The 20,148-nt window shown below is 36.8% G+C and overlaps 2 protein-coding genes across 3 annotated transcripts in view; one reads left to right on the forward strand and one right to left on the reverse strand.

Annotated features, from left to right (window-relative positions):
* GLDC (glycine decarboxylase) overlaps positions 1-17,134 on the forward strand; it is a 41,919-nt gene extending 24,785 nt beyond the window's left edge. The window contains exons 9-25 of the mRNA XM_070938601.1: positions 320-425; positions 1,136-1,275; positions 1,736-1,816; positions 2,340-2,437; positions 2,881-2,965; positions 3,048-3,089; positions 4,025-4,167; positions 5,679-5,754; positions 6,937-7,062; positions 7,951-8,100; positions 9,246-9,358; positions 10,320-10,461; positions 11,441-11,552; positions 11,876-11,971; positions 12,318-12,490; positions 12,626-12,706; positions 14,448-17,134. Coding sequence (XP_070794702.1) covers positions 320-425; positions 1,136-1,275; positions 1,736-1,816; positions 2,340-2,437; positions 2,881-2,965; positions 3,048-3,089; positions 4,025-4,167; positions 5,679-5,754; positions 6,937-7,062; positions 7,951-8,100; positions 9,246-9,358; positions 10,320-10,461; positions 11,441-11,552; positions 11,876-11,971; positions 12,318-12,490; positions 12,626-12,706; positions 14,448-14,591 — 1,908 coding nt within the window. The 3' untranslated portion in view covers positions 14,592-17,134. The remainder of the gene's footprint in view (positions 1-319; positions 426-1,135; positions 1,276-1,735; positions 1,817-2,339; positions 2,438-2,880; positions 2,966-3,047; positions 3,090-4,024; positions 4,168-5,678; positions 5,755-6,936; positions 7,063-7,950; positions 8,101-9,245; positions 9,359-10,319; positions 10,462-11,440; positions 11,553-11,875; positions 11,972-12,317; positions 12,491-12,625; positions 12,707-14,447) is intronic.
* A 1,158-nt stretch (positions 17,135-18,292) lies between these two features.
* Positions 18,293-20,148, reverse strand: part of UHRF2 (ubiquitin like with PHD and ring finger domains 2) — an 84,734-nt gene continuing 82,878 nt past the window's right edge. For both annotated transcript variants that reach the window (XM_070938604.1, XM_070938603.1), the window contains one exon: positions 18,293-19,359. In XM_070938604.1, the coding sequence (XP_070794705.1) occupies positions 19,213-19,359 (147 nt within the window). In that variant the 3' untranslated portion in view covers positions 18,293-19,212. The remainder of the gene's footprint in view (positions 19,360-20,148) is intronic.

The raw sequence follows: 20,148 nt of genomic DNA on the forward strand, positions 1-20,148 counted from the left end.
TTATCAGGGGATGTCTTATTTTGGGGGAAAACAGGATACATCCGAACTAGACTATGTTGTTTCTCTGTGTCATATAATATATGTGGGTATGTGGATATATGCATAATTTTTTTTAATTTTTTTATATTTTTGTCATGTTTATGTAGTGTATATTTGAGGTGGTGATCCTTTGAGAGCTGTATGCAATGAAATTTCATTTTAATGTATGGTGATTAGTGTACATTTAAAGTGACAATAATTCTAAGTCTGCATGATGAAGTATCTGAGTTGCCTCATGCTTTACACATAAATTTACTTAATCCCAATTTCTGCTTCTTAGGCCCTTTTGGCTAACATGGCTGCAATGTTTGGAGTTTATCATGGTGCAAATGGATTAAAACACATTGCCAAGAGAGTCCACAATGCTACTCTAATCTTAGCAGAAGGTGAGTGAACCTTCAGACATAGGAATACCCTGTCCAAAAGGAGCAATTTTAATGTTGGAGAATTTGAATAAACTCCCAAGACTACCCTGTAAATAGCAATACCAATAGCACTTAGACTTATATACCACTCCGAGGTGCTTAAAACACTCTCTGAATGGTTTACAATATCAACATATTGTCCCCAACAATCTGGGTCCTCATTTCACCGAACTCAGAATGGTGGAAGGCTGAGTCAACCTCGAGCTGGTCAGGATAGCCTGCAATACTGCATTCTAACCACTGTGCCACCACAGTTCCTTTTCTTGCTACAAGCTTTTTTTGGTTGACATTGTAAGGTGTAATGATTCCTAAAATAGATTTGTAAAACAACTTAGAATAATTTGATTAGTAATATGAAGAGTCAGTCACCAATAGTCCCAGCATAGTTGCCAATAGCAGTCAAATTTATTTGTTTATATACCACCTTTTATTATTTTTATAAATAACTCAAGGCAGTGAGCATGCCAAATATTCCTTCCTCTCTTAATTTCTCCACAACAACAACTCTGTGAGGTGAGTTATGCTGAGAGAGAGAGACTGGCCCAAGGTTATCCAGCTAGCTTTTATGCATAAGGCAGGACTAGGACTCAGCTTCAAATTATAAAAAACAAAAGACATTTTGAACACAACTGTGCATAAAACCTGAGTGAGTTTGTGTTTGTTTATATTAGGTCTGAAGAGAGCAGGTCATCAACTCCAACATGACCGATATTTTGATACTTTGAAAATCCAGTGTGGGTGTGGCATCGAAGAAGTCTTGCAAAGGGCAGCCCAGAGGCAGATAAACTTTCGGATTTACCCTGATGGCACAGTAAGTGATAGTTTAAGGATGCTCAGAAGTGGTTCTAATGCTTTTATCCATTATAATTTTCTCTTTAAAGAGATAAAGAATATCCAATAAAAAATTTTCTAAGAAACTCTGAGGTCCTTAGTGCTCTCTGAAGATAGTGGTTTTCTTGTAGACATTGCATTACCAAACTAGGTAACATCATCAGTGCTCTAAGAAACTTAAGTCGTTGTTTCAGAAGGGAAGCTCAGTAAACAGCCATTGAATGTGTGTTAGAAGAAATAACATCCAGAAACAACATTTTTAAATTGTTGATGTTCAGTTATCAATTATTAGAACACTATGCACTCGGGAGTATCAATAAATATCATTCAGATTACATATTCTTTTATTGTTTCAGTGTAGCTCATTGATAGCACATATTGAAACACTTGTATTGATGAACTTAGAAGTTGTCTCCTTTCTTTCTTTCAACTGTCAATAGCTTGGAGTTTCTCTTGATGAAACTGTAAATGAAAAAGACCTAGATGACCTACTATGGATTTTTGGCTGTGAATCTTCAGCTGTAAGTAGATCATTGATTAGAAAACTAAATAACTAATTGATCAACATAGAGCATAACTGAATCAATAAGGTCCATAGTAATGCCTGGATTCTCATCCATTCACCAATGTCACAGAAAGTACTGGGAAAATATTTTAAACATTCAGCAGTGTGAAGGGAAGTTCAATAAAGCAACTTGTATCTTTCCCAAATTTTAACACTATCCATAACTTCAGAATTTTGAACCTTCACAATCTCTGTGAGATTTTACCCTTTTGAAATCAAAAAAGTATAAATAATATCCTCAAATATCTCATTGTGTGCAACTGTTTCCAGATTGAAACTCAATTTCTTTTGAAAGTAAGTAATCCTGTTTCTGAACTGAGCATATTTTACTTGATAATAGATTATACAAAGATAAATGCAATCCCAGCCAAACCACTGAAGGGACAGCTCCCCCCCCCAAATAGTTACTATCCAAGAATGAAATCCAAATTAATTCTGAGAGGAGAAAAGAGATTGACTTCTTCTTTTATGTTTGAAAGGAATTAGTTGCAGAGAATATGGATGAAGAAACAAAAGGCATTTTTGCTACTCAGTTTAAGAGAACATCAACATTCCTAACACACCAAGTATTCAACAGGTTTGTAACACTCTTTGGAATTTTTTTTGTCTCATGTTGATTGATAAAGTAATACAAAGATGAAAATGAGGCATGTGATATTCCAGAAAAAGAATGCTGGCAAGTTAAAATATTAAGCTACTAAGATTGCATTTTAGGAATCTTGTTTGCACGAAGTTTACAGTTTTTGAAGGGAAATTGTATAATTTGAACAATTAATAGCAAACAACACACAACTAAAGTAAAATGCTTATGACTGTACTATGGAGTGCCTTTTATTGTATGCCCATTTAAATACAAATTTTTCATCAACATGTATTGATTGTCAGCCTGGAAAAATGAGCAAATATGAACATTACTAAGAGGAAGCATTTATTATTGATCTGACACATAACTTGGGGGCATAAATAATGTTCAGCTATTATTATTTCCTTGGTTGTTAATGTAATTTTTTGTCTCTGCAGCTATCACTCTGAAACAAATATTGTCCGGTATATGAAAAGATTAGAAAACAAAGATATTTCTCTTGTTCACAGCATGATTCCTTTGGTAGGTATAAATTGAAAAGGGGAGAAAATATAGCTGTTAGTTTTCTTGAATAAAATCCTGATGGTATGTTTTCTTTCTTTAGGGATCCTGTACAATGAAGCTGAATAGCTCATCAGAACTTATGGTAAGCTGTTTACATTATTGTATTATTTTTATAAAATACATTTCAGATAACTACTCGATCATTTTTTGTGAACATTAAATAAAGTCAAAAGATTTTGGGGTAGATTGCCATCTGTTTCTCTAAAAAAGAATAATATAGAATTACATTTTGGTGAAGTCAACTTAGAGGTGATCTTCTGGACGGCTCAGTTATTTTTGGTAGATATTAATAGTTGAATTTGGCTTGCTCATAGGATCATAGTACAGAAAAATCAGATGTGCAAGATTCTGTTATTATAGCCAATCTCAATAAAAGTAGTTTTAATCTTCTTTAGCAGAGTTGATTTCCTCTGCTATGTAGTGGGGTTGACATCAATTTTGCAAGTCTCATTATGCCATACCATCTCCCTCGTCTTACACTGAATCAGGAAGGCATCTACCTGAACCTCTTCCAAATACTATCTGTCTGTTGTGGACTGAGGGCATTCTTGAACCCTCATTGCTGTGGTAATGGAGCTTGTATATCTCCATCAAGGTCATTTTCCTTGCTCTCTACAATCACCAAGGAATTGTTGCACGCTATGACTTTGGCTATTGCAGGTCAGATGAGGAGGATAAAATATTTCATGGTCTAAACTAAAATAATTGACTGAAGAAATACTTCTTCTAGTTACTTTAGAACATGTATACTGATTTCATTTTTTGAGCTATAGCAAATATGTCCATTCCTTGTATAAAGAAACAAACTACTAGAATTCCTCCATTCCAGTTGACAATCACATCCAAAAAGTGTGTTATATCAGATTATCCAATGAATAGCCACATTTTATGGTCAATTTAGAGTTGCATTTCATGTGCTTCCTATAATTTATTTACATATATTTTTAACACCGATATGATTGATTTTTTTCTTTCTCTTTCTCTGTGCCCATCTGTGTATCCATGTCTGTTTTGTAGCCTATTACATGGAAGGAATTTGCCAATATCCATCCTTTTGTTCCCCTGGATCAAACTCAAGGATACCAGCAACTTTTTAAGGAGCTTGAGAAGGATCTGTGTGAGATCACAGGCTATGACAAGATTTCATTCCAGCCTAACAGGTAGAAGCAATTTTTTTTTTATTTGATTTATATGCTGCCCTTCTCCGGAGACTCAGGGCAGCTTACAATGCATTAAGCAATAGCTTTCATACTTTTGTATATATTTATACAAAGTCAGCTTATTGCCCCCACAATCTGGGTCCTCATTTTACCTACCTTTGAAAGGATGGAAGGCTGAGTCAACCTTGAGCCTGGTGAGATTTGAACTTGCAGTAATTGCAGGCAGCTGATGTTAACAGTGCTTTAGTCTGCTGCGCCACCAGGGCTCCAATTTTCTTTGACCCACTGCAGTTGTACAGATTTAAAACTTCAATTTGTATTTTCATGTAGTCATTTCCTTTCTCAGTTATCTGTGGAATAAGATTCCTGGTGCATCTGCACTAGTTATATATGATAAATGGAATATAACGCTTGGGCCATGTGTGCACATGACAAAACAGACATTTTTAATATTGAAGATATGTTGTTCTTCAAGTTCACATTTGTCATTAATAGAATGGGTAAGAGGATAGAAAAAATGGTTCTAGGCAAGAGAATCCTGAAATATAATTTTATTTCCCATCAAAGTTACAGTGAAGTACAGATTGGTTTGGGTTTAGATAATGGAAATTAATGATAAAATAACATATTTTATCTTAAATGGTTAGGACTTCAGTAGCAACAATCTGATTTCTGAATGGATATATGCTTGGAAAATGTCTGAGTTGCTTTTCTTCACTGCAGTATCCAAGATAGAAAGACATACCCAACCAGACTTTTGTCCTTGTTTACCATTCTCTCATATTTCTCAGTTCCAATCACTTGCCTACCACTCCTAGGAAGATATGGCAGTCCAGTGGATGCTTTGAGCTTGTGTCATCCACTTGCCCAAGGGCTAGCTAATTTCATAATCATGGCAGGCAATGCCTTCTTCTTCTCTGGGGCTATTTCTGCCCTGGCGTATATTTCTTTATTTTACATTATTTTAAATTGGGAGCCAGTCAGAAAAGGTTATGAAGGGGAGACATGCAAACTAGTCAAAAGACAAAGGCAAAGTTCATGCCCTGATTAGTTTTCTGGGTATGTTGCTGTCCCCTTTCAGTGTATCATCACCCCACATCTTCCAGACACTTTGTTTATAACTATATGACACATACACAAATCAGAACACTTCCATTTGGCAGTGACACAGAACAGATGCCAGAGAGATAGGCTGGGCTTGCCAGTGGGAACCACACATCATTGATTTGTGCTGAGTCAAAGATGGGCAGATAGACCTTTCATTCAGTAGTGGTGAAAGATTTAGGAAGGAAAAAATGGTTAACTTGCTTTAGCAACTTGGTTTGCAACATGAATTTAAAAGTGTTGGTATTCGGTATCATTTAACCTTCCTTCTCTGCATGGAATGGAAAAATATTCCAGTATTTTTTTTTTATTTTGGAGATTATTAAACTTGTTTAACAGAATTTTAAATCAGGATGTTGATTGACACCACTCTAAAAAGTGTTATAATAAGCTTTGTTTCTTTGCAGTGGAGCTCAAGGTGAATATGCTGGGCTAGCTGCAATCAAGGCTTATTTAAATGCAAAAGGAGAATGGCAGCGAAGCGTAAGTAAAAAATGGGCTTTTATCTAACTTTTGATTCCCCATCCCCTATGTAGCTGATTATTTTTGGAATGGCAGCTTGTTTTTCGGTAGAAACAGACTTAATTAGCCTGGCTGTGTCCAATGTAAGCTCTGTGAGTTGTTTGTCATTTGCAGTTTGCTGGTTGCTAGGTGAGATAATCTGCTTCCTTTTGCTAGGCTTTATGCACTTGCACTATTTTCTGTATGCTTCTAAATGCCTTTTCCTCCTTTAGATACACTAGTCGTTCTGCAAAAATTCCACAGAAAGTACACTGGGTTTTTTGTTTTGCTTTTTGTCAGACTGAACAAACACAATTACCTTTTCTATTTCTTCCTGAAACAAATGGAGGAGGGGACCAGGAGACACAATATTTTGTATTCCACTCATGCAAGGGGTTATACTAATATATGAAATACTGAACACTTCATGTGGTTTGCCCTTGCCTCCTCCTTCCTAGGGCTGAAAGAGGGTGATTGGCCCAAGGTCACCCAGCTGGCTTTGTGCCTTAAGGCAGAACTAAAACTTATTGTTTCCCAGTTTCTAGCCTGCTGCTTTAATCACTGCACCAAACTGGCTCATTGCTGCTAACAAAGATGTTCTTAATGAGGTACTTCCTCTTGTATCATGTGCACAGTCCTATATTCACTAGTTGATTAGCAACCTTAAAGCAAAAGGTAGGTTAAAATCAAAGTCAAGCCATTGATGCTCAGAAGGGCAATCTAAAGGGTTTTCTATTGTGATTGTTTTTAATCTCTGAAGGAGGGAATCATGTGATTTTGTATCTGATAATATCTTTGGTCCCAAGCTGGAGAGTTTAATATGAATTGCTTCCTTGTGAAGAAATACTAGTCATAAGATAAGTATTGTTTGTAGCCTTTTTTGTCTGTCTTTCATTATTGTCATTATTTGATTGACAATTAATGCAAAGCTATAAGCATGATTTACCACTCCCAGCGGCCATGTTCTCATTCATACTTGGCCTAAAGGGAAATATATTACTGCTTAGATCAATATTTTCAATTGCTTTAGTCTATAATATAATAAAGCTGGAATTAATCAGACTGCTTCAAGATTTAACAAAGTTACACCCTGTAATTACACCTGTAATTACCATGCATTCAGTTCGTGACAATCTATTCATTTTACATATTTTCTTCCTAAAGGTCTGCCTTATTCCTAAATCAGCTCATGGTACCAACCCAGCAAGTGCTCAGATGGCAGGGATGAAGATCCAGCCAATAGAAGTAGATAAAAATGGAAGCATTGATATTAGCCACCTGAAAGCAATGGTTAGTTTGTTGCTCTTTGCCCTAATACATTCCTCTGTTATAAATTATGAATGTTTAGAAAAAACAAAAGTGAAAATTTGTCTTTTAAAATGTTTTTATGACACATAATTTTTTGACTATTTTTGAAATATTTTTTGTTTGAGAATCAATGCTGCGGATGTGTCTGGTTTTGTAGCTATTTACTATTCTACTCTTTTTATTAACACAAAACTGAATATAAGTGAAAATAGCAATAGCATTTAGACTTAGGCTTAACAGTGCTTTACAGCTCTCTCTAAGCAGTTTACATTGTCAGCATATTGACCCCAACAATCTGGCTACTCATTTTACCCACCTCAGAAGGATGGAAGGCTGAGGCAACCTTGAGCCTGGTGAGATTCGAACTGCCAAATTGCAGGCAGCTGGCAGTCAGTAGAAGTAGTCTGCAGTACTGTATTCTAACCACTGTGTCCCTGTGGCTCTTGCATAAAAGAGTAAATAGTTATGAAAAATGTCAGGTACCAGATAGAGTACTTACTCTGTGGGTAAAAGTTAGATCATCTTCAGTGGTGTTTCCCAACCTTGGCAATTTTAAGATGGATGGACTTCAACTGCCAGAATTCCCCAGCCAGTTCACTCATCTTAAAGTTGCCAAGGTTGAGAAATGTTGAGTTAAAGGAAAAGGAGGAAATCTTTGCTGGAAGCTGCTGCTTGATGAAGTTGCTAAGGCCAAATGAAATGAACCAAATCTGACTCGATAGGCCCTTTATGCCTTTTGTGCCAAACTGATAGAGACAGATTTTATTTTTCTTAAAATTTGGTAATGCTCCATGTAAGGAGAAGGAAGAATCTTGTTTTTATCACTCAGATATCTCACGCTGTTGTCATTTTTTCCCTTTCTTCTTATAGGTAGATAAGCACAAAGAAAATCTAGCGGCTATCATGATCACATATCCATCCACTAATGGTGTCTTTGAAGAGCAGATCAGTGATGTATGTGATCTGATTCACAAACACGGAGGCCAAGTTTATTTAGATGGAGCAAATATGAATGCTCAGGTGAGAAATAGACAAAGGCAAATCCTTTTAGTTCATGTACTCAATAGTGATTTTAAAAAATACTGGGAAATGGTTGAGGCATATCCAAATGTTTGACTTAGAAATGGTCAATATAATGAGATTCTGATGCATGGGATTTTGGTAGTGTGAGCATTAACATTCACGAGTATGACTGATTTCTCATATTCAGTAACTCTGTAGTCCTGAATACCTGTTCCTGACTGAAATCTTGGCTCACTCTCATACTAGTTTTTCATAATTTTGGCATGAAAAAATTTATAGAACGGCATCCATATGGGAAAAGTGTAATATTTGGATCTTTATAGTTTCAAAAAAGGATGAGTTAGGACAGACATAATGAGACATTGTGGTGTAGAGAAAGCAAATAGACAGCTCCCCATGTTTAATCATTCAGTTTGACAGAAACACATGAAAGTATTTCACAATGTATGTCAGCTGGCTACCAGACTGGGAGAATGTAGCTATTAGAAACCACTTATTCCAAAATCAGAGCAGCCCACAAAGTAAAATTAATTTACTTCATAAAGTAAAACAGAAAAAAAAAGAAGTTGTTTGTGAGACTAGCCAGAGAGGAAGAGTAGGCTCACAGCATTTGACAAGCCAGCAGGACTAACTGAAGGATATTGTCAAAAAGGAAACCACTATGGTACAAGCAAGGCTGCATCCATTTTTATGTTTGTCAAAAAGAAAAAAAAATCCATATGGCAGCCACCAATGGTGCAAACTTTGGTATCTTGCAGATATTTTATTACCATCTAGGTAACATTGTCAGTGCTAGAGCCCCACTCTCTTCTAGCCCTGATGGTGCTAGCTAGTTGGGTAATGAAACATTTGCAAGAAAACAACCAAACTCAGTGAACACTAAGTGTTGAACCCCACAGTTCAACCCTGAGCTACAAATATTCTCTTCTATTGGTGAAACAAAGTTCTCCACATTTTCAAAACGGGGAGTTTTAACTGTACCATCATGGTTGCTGTCCTCACTTTTTTGGCTCACAACCAGCAGATACCTCTGCAAACCAGATTATAAACTTTCGCCATCCCCCCCCCCCCATGACCATATTCTTCATCTTTTAACATCTAGATTTTTGATTGGGAACATTTTTCTTTCCTTTCCCTGACAGGTTGGCCTGTGTCGCCCTGGAGATTACGGGTCAGATGTTTCTCACTTAAACCTTCACAAAACGTTTTGCATTCCTCATGGTGGAGGAGGACCTGGCATGGGACCGATTGGAGTGTTAGTGTCTATTTCTTATGATAAGAGCATGTATTTTTATTTTTTTCATGTAGACCTTAAAGCAGAAACTTTAAGGATGCTCACTAGGGAATAAGATACAGTACATACCTAGGATTACCACATAAGTAAAATAGCATTATTGGAAAAATTGAAATTGAGGTAGACAATCAGATGTCATTGCATCTACATATATTCCTCAAAAATGTCTGCATTAAAATAAGTTTCCAGAAAAGGTATCCAGTGAGTAAAATAGATGCCCTTCTGCTTATGCATGCACTCCTCCCCTTATCTGATCAGTGAGGCTCTCTTGTTTTCTAGGAAGCAATTATATTGGTCATTAAAATTGGCTAATTATTCCTATATATAGATCAGTGTTTCTCAACCTTGGCAAGTTTAAGATGGATAGACTTCAACTCCCAGCAATCCTCAGCGAGCAAGGAGTTGAAGTCCACCCATCTTTAAATGGGTTGAGAAACACTAGTACAAATAGAAATGCAGGAAGCTGGATGCTGTCCAAGAGGATTTTTTTTTTCTTCCTGCCTTGTTTTAGAGGATCAGGATGAAATGTACTTAAGCAGATCTTTGATTCTGGCTAATTAAAACATTGTTTTGTTTTTTGTTTTTTGTTTTTTTTTAATTTGATTTATATGCCGCCCTTCTCCGGAGACTCAGGGCGGCTTACAATGCGTTAAGCAATAGCCTTCATTCTTTTGTATATTTTATACAAAGTCAGCTTATTGCTCCCACAAACTGGGTCCTCATTTCACCTACCTTAGAAAGGATGGAAGGCTGAGTCAACCTTGAGCCTTGGAGAGTTTCGAACCAGCAGAAATTGCAGGCAGCTGTGTTAATGACAGGGTGCACCAAACCACTGTACTATCAAGGCTCTTGTGCTATGTCTGTTGGCGCTACAGTAGGAGGGAAGCTGGATGCTCAAGTTCTTTTCTTGCTGCCCTTTTAGGAAGATGCACCTGGCTCCTTTCCTGCCCATCCACCCTGTCGTTGCCACACCGCACGATGCACATTCAAGCTCATTAGGGACCATCAGTGCTGCCCCTTGGGGATCCAGTGCCATCTTGCCTATTTCCTGGGTTTATATCAAGGTACGTCCATAATTTCTGCTCCTTGTTTCTTCTGTACTAGTAGATTCTCGCACTGACGATAACAGAGATCTGCAGGAAGGTAAAGATCTGCAGGGCTGTATGAGAAGAGATTTTATAGGTTGCATTCAGAAGTAATTGTCTAATCCAGTTGCACAAGGGGGCTTGCAAACCCTCCTTCCCATTGCAATCCCCCTCATACAGTTCAAAAAAGGCATCAGAGGTGCTACAATGATTTGTAGTCCACATCTATGTGGAAGCTCTCAGTGGCATTCATAAGCTCACACAGCGACATACATAGTCCTCCTATTTTCCCCAATAATAATAAACCCATGAGATAAGTTGAGCTGGCCCAAAGTCATCCAGTGAGCTTCTAAGCTGGAGAGTTGACTTGAACCTTGTTCTCCTATTCCAAGACCAACTCTTTAACCATCATATTACAATGGCAGATGGCTTTAAGTCCCATCACAGACAACCCCAGTTAAAGGGATTAAATAGCAAGTGCTGAAAGAGTAAACAGTATTCTACCAGACACAGCAGTGAGATGTTGCTACAAGAAACTTTCCCGTTCCTTCAAAATAGATAGAAACTGCAATAACAGGGGAAAATCAGATTTGGCAAGATTTATACCTTTCAAATCAAGTTATTTTGGATAAAGATAGCCGCACTTTAAACATTTTCAACTTTAAAAAATTAATTTCTTGGATGAGATCTCCAAGAAAGTACTAATTTATATGCTATCCACTCCTAAATAGTTCTGATTGATTTATTAATGAGTTTGCATAAGCCACCAAAACCATTGACACACTGATGGCATCTCATCTTATAAACTAAACACTGAATAAATATCGATAGAATGCATTAATCATTTAGTATGTGTATAGTAATAATTCCACAACGAACATGGAATGTTTAAACATCTATATCAGGATCATGGCTTTGTTTTTCCCCACTGTTTTCATTCATGTTTCCTTTTCTTTAGATGATGGGAGGCAAAGGTCTAAAACATGCCTCTGAGATTGCGATATTGAATGCTAACTACATGGCAAAGCGACTAGAGAACCACTACAAAATCCTCTTTAGAGGTTCTAAAGGCAAGTATCATCACTGGGAGTACTTTCTGCCCAGCACAGTTAGCCATTGTACCAGCATGTTGACATTTAGCAAAAGTGAAAGAAACAAACTGAGCAAGGGAAGCTTAGTTTGAACAGCTTTTATCAAAAGCCAGAATAAGCCATCCTTATCCTCTCAAATAGGAAGCCTCATTCAAATCTCTAGTAGTTGCTTCTCTGCTCAGCAAGAAGGCCTTTCTAGAGCCCACGAAATGGGGAACTGCTCTCTTCCTAGTCCTCTTGTTTTATACTCATATTTTATTATTCTAAGAGATTCATGTGTCTAAATCTTTACTTCAAAACAGGTTATGTAGCTCATGAATTTATTTTGGATACTCGGCCTTTTAAGAAAACTGCAAATATTGAAGCTGTGGATGTTGCTAAGCGGCTTCAGGATTATGGTGAGATTTTTTTTCTTCTTCCTTTTTTAACCACTTCATTATTTTGAATGCTCCGTATTTCACAACCAACAGAGATGTGATTTTTAATGCTGCTGCAGGGGGACTGCAGAAAGAGAAAGCTGCTCATGGCTGCTGCTGGGGTTTTTTTTACATCAAGAGGAAACTAGAGGACATACAAATGGCTTTAAGCAAAATCCAGAAATGCATATATTTATTTTATTTCATGTTGTCTTTATAAAGCGGATCAGAGCTTGATCTAGAAGGGATAGGTGGTTGGGATATTTTCTGACTGTTGAGGTTGATTATTTTAAACATCAGGTGAACAATTAGAATTCATGTTTCCTAGGATTCCATGCTCCAACAATGTCCTGGCCAGTAGCAGGGACCCTCATGATCGAACCAACCGAGTCTGAAGACAAAGCAGAACTAGACAGATTTTGTGATGCCATGATCAGTATTCGACAAGAAGTAGCTGATATAGAAGAAGGAAGGATGGATCCTAGAGTTAACCCCTTAAAGGTAAGTTCAGGAGGTTTTTAATTTTGTGAGACTTCTACCAGGTGCTCCTTGTTCACAATTGAAGTAGTTTGACACAAAACATGGGTGAGGGCTCTTTTTCTTTTGAGTGTTCTAAACTATATTTCTTTGACTTAGATGGCCCCACACACTTTAACCTGCCTGGCTGCACCCAACTGGGATCGTCCATATTCTAGGGAAGTGGCTGCTTTTCCACTAGTAAGTAATGAGTTACAATTTCACAAATATATTTTGAACAATTATTTTATTAGAAATGTTCTGATATGTTCCATCAGATGTGCCAAAAAACCTCTAGTGGGCATTTGAAAACCAGACAAACCATGTTTAACTTTACTGCATTCAGAGTTTTCTTTGGGGCTGCCATAGAGGAAGAGAATGTGACTTTTTTTCTGTCTTGAAAGACATTCATCATGATCAAGTTTAACACTACATGCACTAGAAGTTACCTGCATGAAAAAAATGCAGATACCTTTCTTGCATTGAATATAGCAGATGGTCTGTATATGGGAGAAGTTTCTAAGCCAGAAAAAAACCCAGCAGAACATAATACAAATTTAACAAAAAAGTATAACGTAGTTTATCTTTTATGTTTGAGTCTGATGTACTGTGGCTCAGACTGCTGATGCAATGCTCTGTTCTGAAGCAATGCTCCTATACATACTGGAAAAGTGAAATACTTACTCAAGTATTCTTGAGCCTGCTTAAAGAGAAACAGAAGTAATTCTGTAAATTTTCAGCAGTCTCAGATTTTTTTTCTCAAAACAACTAGCCCTCCTAGCAATGAATTTTCACCAACTGCTTTGGAAACTGGCAAATTCAAAAGCAGTATGTGTCGTATTGAAGTGATGAGGCATTGGATGAAAAGGACTTTGTTTCCACCATAAGAAGTGAAATAAAGTAAAGAAGTAAACTTGTTTTGTTTTGGCTTTGATTTATTCACATTTCAGTTCTTAAAAGAATATAAAACCTTTGTACCAAAAAGAAAATGATATCCAAAGCAAAACAAGGAACATCTATGGAAATTCTCAGTCATCCAAGTCATGGTTGTTCCAAAAGTGCTTTTCAAAAGGCAACCGGTCTTAGTTTTTTCCTTGAAAACGTTTCGCTTCTCATCCACGAAGCTTCTTCAATTCTCAGTTGAAATTCAGAACTGAAGTAGCTTCTCGGATGTGAAGCAAAACATCTTCAAGGAAAAAACAAAGTCCAGTTGCATTTGAAAAGCACCTTTGGGTCAAAACAAGGAACATTTGGTTTAAACCACAGTGGTGGTTCTGACCAAGAGAAGGGCCATAGTTATAATCAGTGGAAGGCCGGTGACATTACAGAAAGATATAGAGACACAGCTTATTGTGGTTGGGGGATGGGGATTTGGAAGGTGTTAAGTGGGAAACCTGCAAGTGGGTCATCAGCCCCATCACTTCCACCCTCCAATACTTCTGAAAAAGCCCAGTGTGAAATTCAACAGCAAAATTGTTATTTTACAAGTGCAACTTGGGATCATTTATGGTGGGTTATAAAAGTTCAAAATGGAAATTTACCTGCAGAGGTTTCCCACTTTCATTTCCATCCTTATTTTGGAGGACCAACAAAAAAAAATGTGCTGCTGCATTTCATTGGCAGAATGTTTGGATGCTGGGGTGAAAGCGCAGAATGCAGGGTAACCTAATCTGTCTTTAAAAGAGTAGAACAACTTCAAATCTCTCAAACTCCTGGCCTGGAATGACTTCCAAAAAGTTGCTTTGGAGAAAAGAAAAAGAATCCAAATAGCATCTTTCCAAATCATGTAGGGCTTACAATCAAAACCTTGCCTTGAAAGCTTTCCTTGATGCATTTTACCGCTGATCATTTTTTAATGTACATAAACCTATTGTAATTACTAATTTTTGTAATTAAGATGTTGTACCATATAGCTTTTCTAAATACTCCTTCCTTTCTTTAGCCATTTGTGAAACCTGAAAGTAAGTTTTGGCCTACAATTGCCAGAATTGATGACATCTATGGAGACCAGCATCTGATCTGTACCTGCCCACCAATGGAGGTCTATGAGTCTCCTTTTGCTGAGCAGAAGAGAGCATCGTCTTAGAACCAGCTTCCTTCCACCCTTCGAATTACCTTTCAGATCACTGGGCTTAATTTTTCTCGCTGTATTAGTAGCACTCTGTGAAGACAGGTGAAATCTTCAGCCTGGTTAGCATATTTTATATACAGTGTATATTTTTGAAAACTCCATGCTGTTAATTACATTTCTGTGCAGCTATTTGTAAATACTTTTATTAATTGATTTGATACAATGCCTCAGTTTCCATGTCAATCCATGCTGAAGTGGCCTTGATTAAGCCCCTCTTTTCTATCAGGGTTGCTTTTCTGTGATTTAATAATAAGCATTGAACTGTATGAACAAAAGCAATACAGTACACTGTTTGAACAGTGTCATGACTATGCACCTGCTCATCCAAATGCTCTGCGATACAGGATTAACCCCAATTTTTTTAGGACATAGTTTTATAAAGTATTTCCTTTGTATTTGGGCTAAGGTAAAATGGAGTTACTATTCATTTTGTATGAAATGAAGTCATGGACAACCATTAACAGAGTTTGATAGGGTCGAATGCAGGTGGCTTTTTAAAAAAAAACATGTACCACACACTAGTTAGATTATGGCAATGCATCTTTGTTTATAATTATATGTCCTAGAACTGATATTTTTTAAATTTCCTCTTGTTAATGTTCCAATTAAAAACTAGCTGACTTCAGTTTTTGAAGTTTGATTTCAATCTGTTTGGCAAAAAAACAGGTCACTTTCTTCAGAATACGGACTATAACGCTAGCCAAGTAGGCAAATGCTCAGCAGCATTTGTGATCTCACACACCCCACCCTAAATGAGGCACTTTGAGAGACTTTGCTAGGGCTCAAATGATTACACTTATGAGAACCAAAGGTTGCCTACAGGATTGCTAGCATTAAGCTTTCTAATACATTTTGTTCTAATACAGGTATTTAAAAGGCACATTGTTTGGCAAATGAGAAAGCCCTGTTCTTTTAGGTTAATCATTGCTGAATATTTCTTAATCAGTCAGCCATTTTCTGTAAAACTGACAACACATTCAGTGCAAGACTTAATTCCCAGTTTCTTTGTCACAATTCTGTAGACTAGCTTAAGGCATAACCAATGAAAGACACACACACACACACACACACACACACACACACACACACATGCAGATCAGACACACTTCTCAGACTATGACTTCCTATAAATCTTGGTGTAATGTGGTCTGATATGGGACAGTGCTATCACAGTACTTATGAATTCAATCAATTACAATATGTTACAGCAATTAAATGCAAATGCAACAATCTGAATTTATTATTTGAAATTAAAGGATGAGAGTACATCCTTTACAGCACACATCAAAAGCACATAACTTTTAAAAGCTATCTCACATTGAACAAAGAGATGCCCACAACTGTCAAAAGAGAATTCCAATTTGAAGACATTGATGGCAAGCTGACCACTATAAAAATTGCCTCAAGAACTGCTTAAAAAGAAGCACAAAACACCCCATTTAGTGTGCTGCTTACCACCTCTGGTTTCAGAGAAGCTTGCAGGGATAGGAAATGAATGATAAAGTGTCTCCTACATATGATAATGCTAGCAACAAATTATTTATGGGGAAAAAGTCTCCTTTTAATGCTCCAGTAGACCTGGAGGTTGTAATTTTACAGCATATGAACTTGGAATAAATTCTGTTACTCTGTAACAAAGCAAACTGTTCTAATGTATCAGGAAAATGTTCAACATTTTATTAGCAGTTAATTAATTAGCACTATTTGGTTATTCTTTTGGCTAAAGGATAGCTAATTTAGGAAACATATACTGGATTTTTTAAAAAAAACTTATTCCACCTTTATTATTTTTTAAAATAACTCAAGGTGGCAAATATACCTAATACTCCTTTCTCCTCTTTATTTTCGCCACAACAGCCCTATGAAATGAGTTGGGCTGAGGGAGACTGGCCCAAAGTCACCCAACCAGCTTTCATGCTTAAAATGGGACTCTGCACATTCTGAAATAGACATGGTAAAGTCTTGCACAAGCCAAAAAGAAGTTGGGCTTTGTTTATGCTTAGTGCGGTGCACAAAGCTGGTTGCTGTGCCTCCTTATGACAGAAAGTAGAAAAGGACAACTGACCTCCTCCCAAAATTATTTTATTTCAGCATTTTTAAAATTCTGAAATCTTGCACGAAAATCTCAACATTTATTTCATCCAAAGTTTCACAAATTTCCAGCCACCTCAAAGGAAGTTATCAAAATTCCAGAAAATTTAACATTTTAAATTTTGTGATAGGAGGCAGCGGAATATTTGGGCCACTGCATAAGATTGTTGATTCTTGGCTTACAGTTTAGGTGAACCAGAATACTATAGCTTGTTCAAAAAGTTATTATTTAACATATCAGAAATTGGCCACTGAATATTTTCATATCCTATTAAAATTAACCGTGGTGTGGTTTAAACACAATGCTAACTTACAGTTTTAATATTTATGTGTACGGGACATAAGCTCATGTGTGCTTATGTCCATAATATGTGACTTGGGTTTCAATCAGTTTGTGATTAATATTAACTATCTTTACAAAATAACCAAGGATTATTGATCAGTTTTTCTAAATAAAAGCTGGAGAATTGACTCCAGCAATTTTATTTCTCATCATAGAGATTCAATTGGCATGACAAATGGGGCTCAAAATCCAGTATATGCAGGGTAGAAGTTTCCAGGGCATGAAAAGATTAACCCTTTATCTAGGCTGAAGATATAGTCACTAGCCTTGACTTAAAGCTCAAAAGAAGCTTTTAAATCTCACAGCTGTCTCATCACTCAGGAGACTGCTACTGCTGCCAGAGAAGCTAAAACCATTTATGAAACTTTGCTTTCTTATCCTGCTTTAGCTGCAAATTCATAAACTCTTATGACTAAAAAGGCCATTGGCTGACATAGCAAAATCAATATTTGTGTATCTGAGGGAGAAATAGGAAAGTTCTGCTTTCAATTTTTATTTATCTAGATACCTATTACTATCACAGCTGAAAAATTCTGGTTTATTTAATCTGTGAATAATTCAAATAAGTCATATATAATTTTTATATTTTTGTTATCCTGGCTGATTGACTTAAGTATAATATACATCAACCTGAGTTTTGATACAGGCCCAGTTCATCCATAATGATTTCTGTTTTATTTAGTGTTACATGTAAAGTAGGTCACTATGGCTTTAACCTTTTAAGTTAAACATTCTGACAGTGTTACATGTGAATTCAACACTCATTTTTTAAACTATCCTATTTTAATTCTAATTTCTTTCTGCTAAAGGAAAAAGACTGGAATGTAAACTAAAACTAGTTAAATAATGCTAATCCAATGTTCAGTACCATACCTAAAACAGACTTGAAATCAAAAAGCTTCGGTCTCAATTTATAATACAGCTTCCCCACTCAAACAATGCACAAACAACTATGTATATGTTAAAATAGTATGTAAGTACTCAAACATATCTGTTCTGATATCAGTAGTTATTTGCTATCTATAATCAAAAGTTGATATGAAAATGTAATCTCCTCAGAATGAAAGTCTTATAAAAATGTATTTTAAAATATATAACTCTGCAAGGCAAATGCCCAAAGGACTAATGTAAACTTCAGGTTTACTAATCCCATTTATAAAAATATCAAATGGAATTTTATGTAATATATACAAACACTATTTTAGGAAATTACTTGCTATCGTGTTATGGGTGTAAAATGCAAACAATCAACACTTTATGAATCATAAAATATTTAATAAGTATATTCAGGGATGGGGAATATACTGTATATAAAATTTCAGATCACAATATGAAGCAATTTGAGCCCTCCAAGCTAGCACTGCTTTCAATGCTGTATAAGATGTATTGCCACTAATACAAGACCTACTAAAAGCAAACAATTTTACCTAATACAAAAGTGGCTTGTTTTATATGAAATAGTTTTTACACAATTCAGAGTGTCTTGAAAACCCTCTTTAAGTGCAAAAAACACAAATCACTTTACATCAACAGCAACAATGCATTCATATTGTTTTCAGTCCTTAGTAGTCAACTTGCAGAAGATACGAGAGCACAATAACGCTCACAAAAATAGACTAAAAGCTTGTTGTTGCAAAAGGAGTAAGAAAGACAGCAGGAGAGGAAATACAATAAAGAATTATGCACACCACAGCATTTGATGTTCTGCAATAAAACTGGCTTTTTACGTGCTGTTTTCTTGTTGCAAAATCAAATTGCATGGACTAGGCAAAACTAATGTTCAGGAGGCAGTGTGTAGCTAAACTTCATTGGATGTGTTGTTAAACTTCCCCCAAATTTGTTTTCTCCATCTGAGGTAGTTATAAAAACAACTGAAGACCTGCTACTACCGTGGCCAGAGCCAAGAAAAGCCTTTATACAAACTAATGGTCATCTGTCAAAACTACCTTTGTGAAAAGGAAGCTGACAATTTGAAGTTGTTACTACACAACAGATTGCTAAATGGGAAAGAGGGTTGAATTTGCGGCTTCACAATATGATAGTAAATATGAATTCCCTCAAGCTGGCTGGTCCACTGTTTTTCTAGATGGTTTGTTCTTTTCATTTATTCAGTCATTTTGAGAATAAGGTTACAAATACATATCATCGTCCTTTGCTATAACCAGGGAAGAACTGGTCAAGTAGTGTCTGCAGTATCTTGTTGGGAACCATGGTGTAGCCCTTCCCAAGGTCATGTCGGCAAGCAGGACAGGTGAAGACTTCAGCTCTGAAAGAGCGCTGTAAACAGCTCTAAAGTCATGGGAAACATACATATGTTAAAATCCAGGTCACAAGACAGATACATTACTTAGAGACTACAGCAATATTCAGATGCAGAATATTCTGTGCTTGAAACAGTTCTGGGCAGGCTATATTTAGATCCAGAATGTGGGTTTGGTGAACTCATCTTCGCATCTCTCAGCTTGCCTGCGGCCCACATGGCTGGAGCGCCTGCCTTCCCCCCACACTTTTGCCTCCATCTGATGCCAGTGCCGCCGTGCATAGACAAGCTTCCCGCGGCCAGCTGTGGCCCGCCTGTCTTCCTCCTTGCGCCTCTGCCTCCATCTGCTGCTGATGCCACCATAAAAATGGCCTCCTGCAGCTGCCGCCTCCAGCCCACCAACTCTCAGCTTTCCTGTGACCCACACGGTGTATCCAGATTGCGTGCCTCCCACCCACGACTGCCTGCTGCTTGGACAGGTAAACAACTCATCTGCTCTTATTTAACAATAATGAATTGAGTAATTTTCAAGTGCTATTTTTAACACTTAAATTTACTCAATTCATTATAACATAAGGTCTGATCAAACTGTCTTGTCCAAAAGAATCTTACATTGCAGTACAATGTTAGATTGTACCATGCCACAAGATTCTTCATTGTTTCATTTGCTGCAATAGGCTAGCACAGCTACACTATGAAACTTATTGCTATAAACCAGGTCATGGATATATCTAATTAATATAATCCTACTGTTTGAACAAAATAATAATATTAACTTGAGGTAACTATTGACTCACTTCATATGCTTACCTTAACAG

Source organism: Pituophis catenifer, unplaced genomic scaffold (assembly GCF_029215685.1).
Source record: "Pituophis catenifer annectens isolate HBS135680 unplaced genomic scaffold, rPitCat1.0.hap2 SCAF_2, whole genome shotgun sequence".
NCBI lineage: Eukaryota > Metazoa > Chordata > Lepidosauria > Squamata > Colubridae > Pituophis > Pituophis catenifer.